The following is a 13,478-nucleotide window of genomic DNA, read 5'->3' as shown; positions in this document are numbered from 1 at the left end:
TAGCCTGCATTTTTGCTCTTCCATTCAAATTCCCTTTTGCATGTCACAACTGAATCTGCCACCACTATCTTTTCAAATACAGGTCATTCTGCTATAATACGCATTTCATCAACACAAATTCGCTGTAATGCAATTAACAATTTGGGGTCATTGTTTCTAAAGCATGAAAATTTCAAACGTGTGTTGGCAGTAACGCAATTACATCACCAACGCTTTAAACGTTGTTTCTAAAATGAGATTTTTCGATAACACAGGATTGCACAAGAATGCAGTATCACGTTATAGAAGAACTGATTGTAGTGTGTCTAAGATCATAAACAAACCCCTATGTGAAAATATGTTTCCTCATTTCAATTTTCACTTTTTTTTAAATTACAGCAAATCTGTGTGCTCTAGTTTTCGCATCTTCCTCCAAACCAAAAACAATTTTTGAACTTGAACACTTTTTTTAAGGTTCCTCTTAATCCTCTCAATTCTTTGTTTAAAGAAGAACAATCCCAGTTTCGTCAATCTATCAAAATAGGTAACTGAAGTCCAAGATGATTCACATGAATCTTTTCTGACCTCTTTCAGGCTTCACATTCGCCCAAAGTAACATGTCCAAAATTGGAAATAATACTCTAGTTGATGTTGAAACATTGTTTTGGAAAGGTTCATCATGACTTTGTTTTTGTGTTCTGCGAGTGATCTTAAATGGAATTATTCCTATCCCTCTGGTTACTTGTCTGGTCTCAGTCGGTCCCAGTATTTTCAAACAGTTTACTGCAGTTAATACTTCTGTTCAATTCAAGTTGTTCTTTTCAGCAATATCACCGCAATTAACAATATTGATATAATTAGCAAGTACTGGTAAACCACGTGGTTTCCACATAACAAACACTACTCTGAAATGTAGGTGAATTTTGACAAGAATGTTCGTGTTTTCTTTTAGACCAATATATTGAAGAACCAAAGAACAGGTGATTATGTACTAAGAAAGGAACTGGGAATTGTGTAATCAGTAAGGATTATTGGAGTTTTTTGAGAATATAATTAGTAGAATGTATGAGAAAGAACTGGTGGATGTGGTTTATTTGGATTTTCAGAAGGCTTTTGATAAGGTCCCTCATAAGAGGATGGTGAGTAAAATTAAAGCACATAGGATAATGTGTAATATATTGGCATGGATTGAGAATTGGAATAAATGAGTTTTTTTTTCCCAAATGGCAGGCAGTAACTAGTAGGAATATCATTGCTTGGGCTTCTGATATTCACAATATCTGTAAATGACCAGGATTTGGAAACCAAATGAAACATTTTCAAATTTGACAGTAACAATAAACTGGATAGGTTTGAGACTTGAGGAGGATCAAATGGGACTTCAAAGTGATTTAAACAAGTGAAATATAATGTGGCGAAATGTGAAATGCATTTTGATGTGAAAGGAAGAGTATTAAGGAAGAGTATTAATTAATTGGAGGTATACTGTGAAGTGTGGGTGTACAAAGGGGTCTGGGTTCACTGCATAGCAGTCAATGGAAGTAAACCGGCAGATGCAGCAAAAAATTGGAAAGGCAAACGGTACATTGGTCTTCATTGCAAGGTGATTTAAGTTCAGAGGTAGGGATGTCTTACTGCAGTTATACAGGGCCTCAGTGAGACCACACCTGGACTATTACATGTAGTTTTGGATTTCTGCTAAAGCTTTGCCCCCTGTTCTCGCCTATTTATACCTTCCACAATAATAAAGCATTCAGTCAATCAAGGCCCAACCCACAATCTCCCAGCCTGTCAACCATTCAGATGCAGAGTGTAGTCATAGCATGGAATCAAAAAAAGGAAACAAAATTAGAAATAAATAGGTGCTCATGCTTAATGTTCCTTCATTAGAAAGGAAACCCGAAATAGGGGTCTCCCAGGATTCTGATAGTGCCCGACTTGAGGAATTCTCTCTCCCTTACATCTAACTATTAGTACCCAGCTATGATTTTCAGCAATATTTACACCAACAGAAATAAAACATCTGTTAACAAACAATCATAGAAATATACCACACTGATGTAGACTTTTTCTCTCTCATGAGCACGCGCATACAGACACAAGTCCAAAGTGGTCAATTTGTAATTACGGATACATTGTGCATTTTTTGAACAAAAAATAGTCTGCAGGTAGTCAATACATGTGATATTTTGTAAACTCCATTTTGGAAATAGAACCAGTCTGACTCAAGATTGGGCTACAGACAGACTCTGACCTCACACCTTTAATGCATTGTCTGAGCTGGAATGTCACCTTTTGTTATAAAGCCTTATGTTATCTCAAGAAGGTGCCATACAGGAAGTTCTGGGATTTACATATTAATGATACCTGCAACCCATTCTAAAAATGAAAGACTTAACAATCCAGGTTTGTTCAATGTATCATTTCAGTGGCAGGACACTGAATTGCCTTATGATCTTATTCTCCACAACCAACTGATGAAGGAGCAGCGCTCTGAACGCTAGTCCTTCCACGTAGATCTGTTGGCCTATAACCTGGTGTTGTGATTTTTAACTTTGTCCAGGTGAGGGTGGATTGGCTGAGTTTTGAGAAGATTTGTAGCTCAGGTTGAGGTTTTGGATATAGGTTTGCCTGCTGACCTGAAAGGTTCATTTCCAGATGTTTTGTTACCTTACTAGGTAACATCTTCAGTGGACCTCATGCAAAGCAATGCTGAAAATTCCTGCTTTCTATTTATACAACACAGTCCGCCAATTTCTCAGCAACAAAGCCAAACAAGCAGACAAAACACATCCAGAAACCCTAGCCTCTCTCTCCTACATCAAAGTCATCTGTGAAATGACTGCCAGACTACTTGTCAGACCCCTTGGCATCATGGTAGCCCACAAACCCACCAACACACTAAAACAGCAGCTAATGAAGTTGAAAGACCCTATACAGACAATGAGCAAAACTAACGTCATTTACAAAATACCGTGCAAGAACTGTAACAAACACGACATTGGACAAACAGGCAGATATCTAGTCACCAGGATACACGAACACCAACAAGCTATAAAAAGACATGATCCTCTCTCACTAGTATCCTCACATACAGATGAAGAAGGACACTACTTTGGCACAATACATCCATCCTAGGACAAGCCAAACAAAGACACGCACGACAATTCCTCGAAGCATGGCATTCCAACCGGAATTCAATTGACAAATACATTGAAATAGACCCCATCTAGCACCCCCTGAAAAAAGGAACAGGAAGTGACTTCACCACAGGAAATGACATTACCAACCCAAAGAAACCCAAACATATAAATAGAAAGCAGGAATTTTCAGCAATGTCTCATATGAGGTCCACTGAAAATGTTACCTAGTAAGGTAATGAAAGATCTGGAATTGAACCTTTCAGATCAGTGAGCAAACCTACGTCTAGGATCAGTCATGATCAGATTGAAAGCAGAGGATGCTGAAAGGGGTGAATAGCCTACTCCTACTCCAAATTTGTATGTTATTATATATCCACTTTAAAATGGCATGCTTCAGTTAAACTGCCTTCCTTCCCCACTTAACTGACCAGTTTCTGTGCATCTTTTGTATGACTGTCTGTCTGATGTCAGCATCTGCCAAAGGAAGCCTCACATAACAGCATCGCTAAAGGCTAGAGGCCTTGGCTCACCATTCTGCAAAGGTATTTCAATCAATCAGGCTTCCTAACCTAAGTCAGTGAAATCTTTCCAAAAGAACGATTAAGCATTAAGCACACTGAGGGGAAAGCTGAGCTTTAAAAATAATCTAAACATTCAGTTAACTGCCAGCCAATATAGTTAACAGTTGCTTTATATTTTTACAAAGTTTCCAACAGAGAATAAACTTTTGGTAACCCAAAGATGCTGATTTCTTGTCACAGTTATCATTTGCGAAAGAATAAGAAAGCCATCGCAATTCTGACCCAAAGTATAATTAAATTGGTTAAAGCCTTAAACAGCTGCACGAGTCAGGAAAGCCTCCAGTACAACCACGAAGCAAGGAAACACCTTTACAGCTACAGAATACAGGTAATGTTTTATGCTGCAAAGCACCAGGAATCCTCTATTACAGCCATGAAGGATGGGAAAACCATAACAGCTACTAAGTAATCGAAGTTCTCCAGTACAGCAGCAAAGCATGTTTTTTTTTACATGGGTGTTATTTGCTGGCCAGCATTTATTGCCCGCCTCTAATCACCCTTGAGAAGGTGGAGGTGAGCTGACTTCTTGAACCGCAGCGGTCTATGCACTGAAGGTTGACTCATAGTGCCATTAGGGAGGGAATTCCAGGATTTTGACTGAAGAACAGTGAAGGAACAGCGATATATTTCCAAGTTAGGATGGTGCATGGTTTGAAGAGAAACTTGCAGATGGCAGTTTTCTCATGTATCTTCTTCCCTTGTCCTTCTAAATGGAAGTGGTCATGGGTTTTGAAGGTGCTGTCTAAAGATCTTTAGAATGAATGCTGATTGATGTGGTGCCAATCAAACAGGCTGTTTTGTCCAATATGGTGTCAAACTTCTTCAGTGTTTATTGAGCTGCACCCATCCAGGCAAATGGAGAGTATTCCAGCATGCTTCTGATTGATGCCTTGTAGATGGTGACCTAGCTTTGGGAGGTCAGGAGGTGAGTTACATGCTATAGTATTCCTAACTTCTGACCTGTTGTTGTAACTCCTGTATTTACAAGGTGAGTCCAGTTCAATTTCTGATCAGTGGTAACGCCAGGGGTGTGGATAGATGTTAACACCATTGAATGTCATGGGAAGTGGTTAGATTGTCTCTTACTGGTGATGGGCATAGCCTGGCATTTGTGAGGCATGAATGCTACTTGCCACTTCTCAGCCCAAGTCATAGAGTCATAAAGATGTACAGCATGGAAACAGACCCTTTGGTCCAACTCATCCATGCCATCCAGATATCCTAACCTAATCTAATCCCATTTGCCAGAACTTGGCCCATGTCCCTCCAAACCCCTCCCATTCATAGTCTGGATATTGTCCTGATATTATTGCATTTGAACATGGACTGCTTCAGTGTCTGAGGAGTCATAAATGGTCCTGAACATTGTACAAATATCAATGAACATCCCCACTTCTGACCTTATGAGGGAGGGAAGGTCTGAAACAGTTGAAGATGCTGGGCATAGGACAATACCCCGAGGAACTCCTGCACAGATGTGCTAGAGCTGAAATGACTGACCTCCAACAACCAGAATTAATTTCCTATGTGTCAAGTACTGAGTCTTTCCCCTGATTCCCATTGGCTCCAGTTTTGCTGGACCTCCTTGATGACACACTTGGTCAAATGCTGCCTATCATTCTCAACTCATCTCTAGGATCCAGCACTTTTGTTCATGTTTGAACCAAGGCTGTAATGAGATCAGGAGCTGAGTGACCCTGTAGGAACCCAAACTGTGCAGGTTATTGCTGAGCAGGTGCAATTTGATAGACTGTTGATAATGCCTTCCATCACTTTATTGATGATCGAGAGTAGAGAGATGAGGTGATAATTGGCTGGCTTGGATTTGTCCTGCTTTTTGTGTACAGGCCATTCCTGGTTAATTTTCAACATTCTCTGCTAGATGGCAGTAACTGCACAGGAACACCTTGGCTAAGGGAGTAACAAGGTCTGGAGCACAAGTCTCCAGTGCTATTGCTGAAATTTTGCCAGGGCCCTTGGATTTTGCAGTCTCCAGTAGTTCCAACTAGTTCTTGATATCACATTGAATGAATCAAATTGGCTGAAGATCAGCATCTGTGGTGCTGGGGACCACTGGAGGATGCTGAGATGGATCATCCACTGGACAATTCTGGCTGAAGATTGTTGTGAATGCTTCAGCCTTATTTTTTACACTGATGTATTGGGCTCTTCAGTCATTGAGGATGGCGATATTTGCAGAGCTTCCTCTGGTGTAGCAGGACTGGAGAGCTCAGATCTGTTGATAGTGCTTGCTGCTTATGCTATTTGACACACATATTGTCTTGTTTGGTAGCTTCACCAGTTTGACACCTCATTTTTAGGTATTCCTTGCTGGTTCTTCTGCACATTTAATTGAACCAAGGTTGATCTGATGACTTGATAGCAATGATTGAAAGAGGGATATGCCAGGCCTTTGGGTTGCAGATTGTGTTGGGAGTAAAATTGTGTTGCTGTTGATGGCCCACAACACCTCATGGATGTCCAGTCTTGAGTTGCTCAATCTCTTTGAAGACTATCCTATTTAGCACAGTGATAGTGCCACACAACACGATGGAGGTTATTCTGAATGTGAAGGTGGACTTCGTCTCCACAGGACTGTGCAGTGGTCACTCTTACCGATACTGTCACGGACGGATGCATCTGCAGCTGGCAGATTGTGAAGAATGAGGTCAAGTATGTTTTTCCCTTTTGTTGGTTCCCTCACCACCTACTGCAGGTTAGCAGTTATGTCCTTTCAACACGGCTCAATCACTAGTGGTGCTATGGAGCCACTCATGGTGGTGGAAATTGAAATCCTCCACCCAGAGAACATGTTTCTTCTTTGCCACCCTCGGTGATTTCTCCAAGTGTTTTCAACATGGAGGAGTACTGATTCATCAGCCGAGGGAAGACAGTATATGTCATCAGCAGGAGATTTCATTGTCAACATTTAACGATGCCATGAGACATTATTATGTCTGGAGTCAATGTTGAAGACTCCCTGCTGACCTTGTATTGCTGTGCCACCACCTCGAGTGGACCTGTCCTGCTGGTTGGACAGGACATATCCAGGGATGGTGATGGAGGTATCTGGGACATTGTCTGCAAGGTATGATTCCTGCAAAGCGAGCTATCATTACTACAGAATAAAAATCTTTAAAGAAGACAAAATAGCTCTTTACATTAGAAAGCTATGACATCAGAAATAGTTTTGCTAAGAAGATGTAATTTCAGAGGTGGGCCACGCAGAACACAAAATTGGACATCCTGAAGAAAACAATTCTTGCGATATTGAAAAGCTTCTAATCTGGGTAGAAAGACAGAAGATAAACCAGTAAATACACTCCTGTACATAATTAGGAGCATAGCAGATAATGTTCTTGCTCACTGGTCATGTAATTTGTTAATAAAACATGAGATGAATTTGACAAAGCCTTTACAATTCAGTCAACCACAGAACTGATAAAATTCCTAAGGACAAGGTTAAAAAAATGGTGCTATATCCATGTGACTCTATGAATACTTCCATTAGTGATCTCTACAGGCTATTAGAGAGATGCAACATGGTGACTTAACTTCAGAATTCATAAAAGACCAAATTCTTACAAGCACTACTGATGAGTCTTTGTCAAGCTTATTAGAACTCAAAGAGGACTTAAAAATAGAGAAATTCACATGATGAATGTAGCAGATGTCTAGAAGCAAAATTGACAGATCCTCAGAGGGGAAGATAAAAGTTGGCACATCTGATCCAAAGAATCTATTAAATTTCTTCAGGTACAAAGCACCAAAAGACAATTTATGCCAATGCAGTAGTAGGACATAATGCTGGACACTAAATACCCATGCCAACTCTGTGGAACAAAATAACTTCAGATGAGTGATTACCACCCAGCTTTTAAAATCAAATGTTTTCTGTGGCTGTGCTGGTACACAGCCATAGAAAAGACCAAAGAATAACTCACAAGAAGAAATGAACGAAGTAAAACACTTTGCAGCAAAGGATAAACAAAGCTTCCTAGAGAAAATCAATGACCCGAAGTGGACGTTTAGGCATCCAACCAATTTTTTGTCAATGGAAATCTTACTAATTTCAATTTGGAACACGGGAGCTATGTCATAATATTATCAGATAGTAAGCCTCGATTTACCAAATACTACTTAAAATTGTAAGAATATCAAATACATGGTCCAACTGACATTGCACTTAACAGTAAAGAGTCAAAAAGTGTGGTGCTGGAAAATCACAGCAGGTCAGGCAGCATCCGAGGAGCAGAAGAATCTTGAAGGCTGCCTGATCTGCTGTGCTTTTCCAGCACCACACTTTTTAACTCTGGCTCTCCAGCATTTGCCATCCTCACTTTCTCTCACTTAACATTTAAGGTATGCCACAAGCAAAATAGGCTTTACCAAATATTAGAAACCTAGGTGGATATCAACAACCAATAATTTTCACTCTTGAGTAGAATAACATATAATTTCATTCAAAAGGTGGAAGAGTTAAACATAAAATGGTCAAGGAAAAGCTGGTAGAAATTTTTCTGGGTTCCATTAGCTCATTGTAGCACCGAAATAAAAAAGCAGACTCTCCTGGTATTATCTATTTATACAAAAATTAAAACTCACACATAAATAATATGAAAAGCTGAGACTATAACAATTCCGCTGAAATGTTTCCAATGCTTTCAAAACAGAAGAGACTTCATATTCCAAGTGGGAGCAAGGTTCAAGAAGTGCAAGCAATGAAGCAGCAACTGAATTGCTTACACCTTTTGTGAATATGTGCAATGAGAAAGAGAGACAATGGAAGCATCTATAACCGAAGTGGATAGCTATGTAATCCTATTTAAAGTCTGCTATTAGGGGCTGAGGTTATTCGGAAGGGACAAGGTTAAGTGTAATGACCTCACCTTCCATAGGACAATCACCAAAAATAATGAAGGGTAAAACATCAAGCAGGAATGAGTCTCCAGTTACCACATTTGAAGAAGTGATCAAGCTGATTTTACCAATAATTCAATCACTGAGGCAGAAAGCCCAAAATATTAAACAATTTGAAGCAATATGCTGACCTACTTCAACAAAGAATTCCAAGTAGAATCAGATTCACTGAAAGAACTGCGAAAGCTGGAAATCAGAGACAAAAACAGAAATTACTGGAAAAGCTTAGTAGGTCTGGCAACATCTGTGGAGAGAAATCAAAGTTAATGTTTTGGATCCAGTGACCCTGCCTTAGAACTGATGGTAGCTTTAAAAATGTTGTTTTTTATGTATAAGATAGAGTGTGGGGAGGAGGCAAGGAGTAAACAATAGATAGGGATAGGGCTCAAAGGGAGAGAAGGACAGTTGAACTGACAAAGGAGTGGATAACAATTAGGAGAAGAGGGTGAATAGCCATTAATGAGGAATGTTAGTGGATAACACTGGATTGCATGTAATAGCAGACTCTGCGATAACAAGGCCTGGAGTGTAGGGTTGGGGTGAGGACACAGGAGAAACACAAGCCCTAAAGTTGTTGACTTGATTTGGAATCCAGAAGACTATAGAGTGCCCAAGTGGAATATGAGGTGCTGTTATTCCAGCTTGCACTAAGCTTCACTGGAGCACGCAGCAAGCCTGAGTCGGAAATGTTAGTTAGGAAACAGAGTAGTGTGTTGAGGTGGCATGCAACTGGGAGATCAGGTTCTTTTTTGCAGATGGAACGTAACGTGCTGCAAAACTATAACCCAGTCTATGCTTTGTTTCCGCAATGTTGTGGAGTCACGAGCAATTTGAGTCTACCAACAATTTTCATAGTACTGTTTATTTGATAAAATGATGTGGGGCTTTTCATATCAATTTTATCACACAAAATTTGACACCAAATCAGAAAAAAAGTGGAGCAAATGTTCAAAGCTTGGCCAAAGAGGCAGGATTTTAAGGAACATCATAAAAACAAGTCAAAGAGGGTTATAGGTGCAGGCAAATAACAGAGTAGTCACTAATGATGAAACAATTCAAATCCAGGATGCTCAAAAGCTAAGAATTGCAGGAATCCAGACATTTTGCAAGCTTGTGGTGTTGGATGTGATTTCAGCAAGATAGTTCTGGTGATAGAGAGATCCAATATACCTTCGGAACATTTTGTTCACTGTTTTTTGCACAAATTCTGCCAGATCTGCTGAATTTCTCCAGCACTCTTATTTTACAGATTTACAGCATCTACAGTATTTATGTGTGTGTGTTTCTAACTTGATGTCCCCAATGTTGAATTGGAGACAAATTCTGTCCATGCAATGCTGCGTGTTGGAGAAGCAGTTTGATCAGTTTAGAAACACTGGAATAAGGTCAGGCTGGGCATCCATGTGTAAACTGCCTGTACAAAGTTAAAAATCACACAACACCAAGTTGTAGTCCAACAGGTTCATTTGGAAGCACTAGCTTTTGGAGCACTGCTCCTTCATCAGGTGGTTGTGGAGTACAAGATCATAAGACACAGAATCTATAGCAAAAGTTTACAGTGTGGTGTAATTGAAATTATATATTGAATTGTTGGATTGTTTAAGTCTCTCATCTTTTAGAATGAACATGTTGGTTTCAGTTCTTTCATATGTAAATTACAGAATTTTTTTAAAGTTACATTCTCAAGTGAACTTTAACAATTGGTGTCAGTTCAGCCCAGATAGCGCATTTAAGGTGTGAGCTGCCCTGTGTGAGACTGTCTGTGCCACAATGGTCAGACTAATTCTAAACGGATTTACAGAATCTAACATGGATTTAGGCAGTTTTTGAGCAAATTAAAATGTAATTCTGCAAGTACAAATTCACCCCACAAACTTATATGTGTGAGTGTGTGTCTGCATGTGGGTGTCTGCGTGGGTGGAGGGGTTATGAGTGTCTGTTAGACCTGTGTGACTGTAAAGGGGTGTCAGTCTGTGAGAGGGTGCGTGTGTGCCTATGGAAATGTATGTGGTTGTACACCCCGGCATCTTCAAATCATAAACTGCCTGTGGCGGCCTATGGAATTCTGTTCAGACTGTAAAGTTTGATTTCATTAAACGCTTCTTTTCACTCGTACCTAGTGCCACGACGTGGGACCGTGACTAAACAACGTTCGACCTATTCCACCAACTGTCACCGAGACATTGTGCGCTGCCCCGTTACTATGGTGTTGCTGTGTCGCAGACGTCACTTCCTGGATTTTGAACACAGTTCCGCGGTGCCTGATTGGCTGGATGGTCTTCAAAGTGGGGTGGGTGGTGGAGCTATAGCCGTGGTGACGTCACAATTGTCCGCGGTGATGGCCGAGTCCGGCCGTGAGGAAAGCGGTTGGAACGGCACGGGTCATGGAATCCGAGGTTCGGGCTCGAGCCCGGCCTCAAGCCGCCACGAGAAGAGTCTCGGGCTCCTTACCACACGATTCGTGTCGTTGCTGCAGGAGGCCAAGGACGGTGTGCTGGACCTAAAGCAGGTCAGGCCAGGCCAGCCAGCCGGGGCAGGGGAGGGAGCACATGTGTGAAAACAACCTGCGAGGCAGCACCTGCTGCTGACCAGTCCAACAGTTTCCTCACTATTCATGAAGCACAGTCTTCACACGTTTTACTTCATCCTTGCTGGTTCACATTTAGCGGAGCTGGAGGCTCCCCAAAACCGAGTCATTTGTGACACAGGCAGTCTCTATGCAACCATGTACAATGTTTTCTTTAATTTTCAAGTTGGAGCTGTGTTGTTTTATAAACCAGGGAATGATCGCTCTCAAACTTATAAAATATTTTGTGCTGACTCTGGAATGGTTACTAAGCTGATTCATTACCAAACGTACATTAGGCAGCTGTTTCAAGACCAAGTACTAGTTATATATTATTAATCGACCTGTTGAGACATGTCTGTGTCTGTTTCGACACAGCTCTCGGACAGTTGGAACTTGAACCCAGAGGCAGGGGCACTACCACTTGCACCACAAGAGACCACAAAGAGCAATTTTATAATGCCTTTACAATGGCTTGCTATTAAAATTGGATGACCAGTCGAAGATATTAAAGAAGGGTGACTTAAAGTTTTGTGTAGTGCTTTTTTTAAAAATTATGGACACGAGTATAGAATGAAAGAAGGATGAAATCCAAGAATGAAAACTTTGTTAGTGTGGATGGGGTCTTTGTAGCACTCTCAAAGAAGTTGCATTTAAGAGGGGTAAAACAGAGAAATTTAAATTCTGTTATTTTTAAATCCTGAGCATTGGCAGCTGCTTACCTCTTTTGGCTCACTCATGTATAAAGTGTCTGTGAAATTGCCTGGAGTATGAAATTTTTAAATGAGGTGCTATTCCGGAAAACATTGTGATATTTACATTTAGTGTTCACAAAGGAGCAGATCAAGTTTTTCAAAGTAGATAGGCTGATGTTGGACACAAAGTGGGTAATCCAGTAGCAGTGGAAGCTTTTTTTTCAACTTTTTTTTAATGGTTATGATTGAAGTTACTTGGGCTGCTGAAGTTGTCAGCGGTCATGTCCACCCAAGATAGAAGTAGGGAAGAGTTGCAATCACAATAGGATAGAAGTTAAACATAGCAAATTTATAGTGGGGCCAAAGATGAGATCAGTGTTCCCAGTTTTCATTTGGAGGGAATTGCTGTTCATCGAAGACTGAGTGCTAGACTATACAGAGAGAGATGGTGAATAGGAGGTCAAATTGTATTTGGAGTGAAAGTGATCCTGTGCCTGTGGATTATGTCACCAAAAGGATGGTACCACAGAAAAAAAGCTGCAGATTGATTTTGAGAAGGTACAGCATTGACTTGAGTTGAAATGAGAGCTGTTAGGATAGATAGTTTTGATATGATTCCATATATAGGCGTAGAATCTTAATGAGGACAGTTTCACCAAGATTGATGCAGTGCAGCTTAATGGATAGTGTGGCCAATTGTAATGAAATTTGCAAAAGAGACTGGAGGAGTGATGAATTATGTTCACAATAAAGGAACGTCTCTCAGTTCTGATTAACATTTGTACTTCAACCAACACTATGAACAATACATTATCTACTCATTTATCTCTTTAAATGGAACCTGTTGCATGCAGGTTAACTCCCACATAAATTGAAATGAAGTGCTTTTCAGCTAAGTTTGTGTTTTGTTTAACTTGAAATATTTTTCAGTCCTGATTATTTTGTAGTTAATGTTGTATTACATTCTCTACTTAAATCTGCATCCTTTTTTAGACCAACATTTCAATGACTTCTCATCAGGATCATCTGAAATGTTTGTCTATGGTTTATTTTGGAAGATGAATGAACTTAATTTATATTTTTTGAAAGTCTGGTAAAGCGATTCTAGAATTAATACTGGGGTTTTGGATTTTAGACAGAATTGTCATGTTTGATTTCCTGTGATTTTTGTTTTGTTTACTGATGACTTTTGTCATTAACAGGCTTTTTAAAACTGTAAATTGAAGTGCCAATTTTAATAAACTCTTGTCTGCATGAACAAAGCAGAAGAAAATTAAGTAGAACCTTAATTGCTTGGAACTTTAACTTACATTGAAAATATGTTAATGTATTTGGGAGGACCATAACTCTTAAGATCAGCACTGTTCGTCCTAAAGAAACAAATTGCATTTTCATAGTGGCTTCAGTGAACGCATTCTTGATGAAGGGTTTATGCCAGAAATGTTGACTCTCCTGCTCCTTGGATGCTGCCTGACCTGCTGTGCTTTTCCAGCACCACACTTTTGACTATGATGCCCCAGACAATTTACAGCCAAATATTTTTGAAGTATAATTGCTTTATGTAGGCATAAAATAAAGTATGACTAGCTTTGCT

At 40.0% G+C, this 13,478-nt stretch overlaps 1 protein-coding gene across 2 annotated transcripts in view; it reads left to right on the top strand.

Moving 5' to 3' along the window:
• Positions 1 to 10,926: 10,926 nt before the first annotated feature.
• Positions 10,927 to 13,478, top strand: part of LOC140477081 (transcription factor E2F5-like) — a 29,130-nt gene continuing 26,578 nt past the window's right edge. For both annotated transcript variants that reach the window (XM_072570312.1, XM_072570313.1), the window contains exon 1: positions 10,927 to 11,132. In XM_072570312.1, coding sequence (XP_072426413.1) covers positions 10,962 to 11,132 — 171 coding nt within the window. In that variant the 5' untranslated portion in view covers positions 10,927 to 10,961. The remainder of the gene's footprint in view (positions 11,133 to 13,478) is intronic.

The sequence above is a fragment of the Chiloscyllium punctatum genome, chromosome 5 (genome assembly GCF_047496795.1).
Source record: "Chiloscyllium punctatum isolate Juve2018m chromosome 5, sChiPun1.3, whole genome shotgun sequence".
NCBI lineage: Eukaryota > Metazoa > Chordata > Chondrichthyes > Orectolobiformes > Hemiscylliidae > Chiloscyllium > Chiloscyllium punctatum.
The sequence above is the reverse complement of the archived record's forward strand: the minus strand, read 5'-3'. Positions and strand labels throughout refer to the sequence as shown.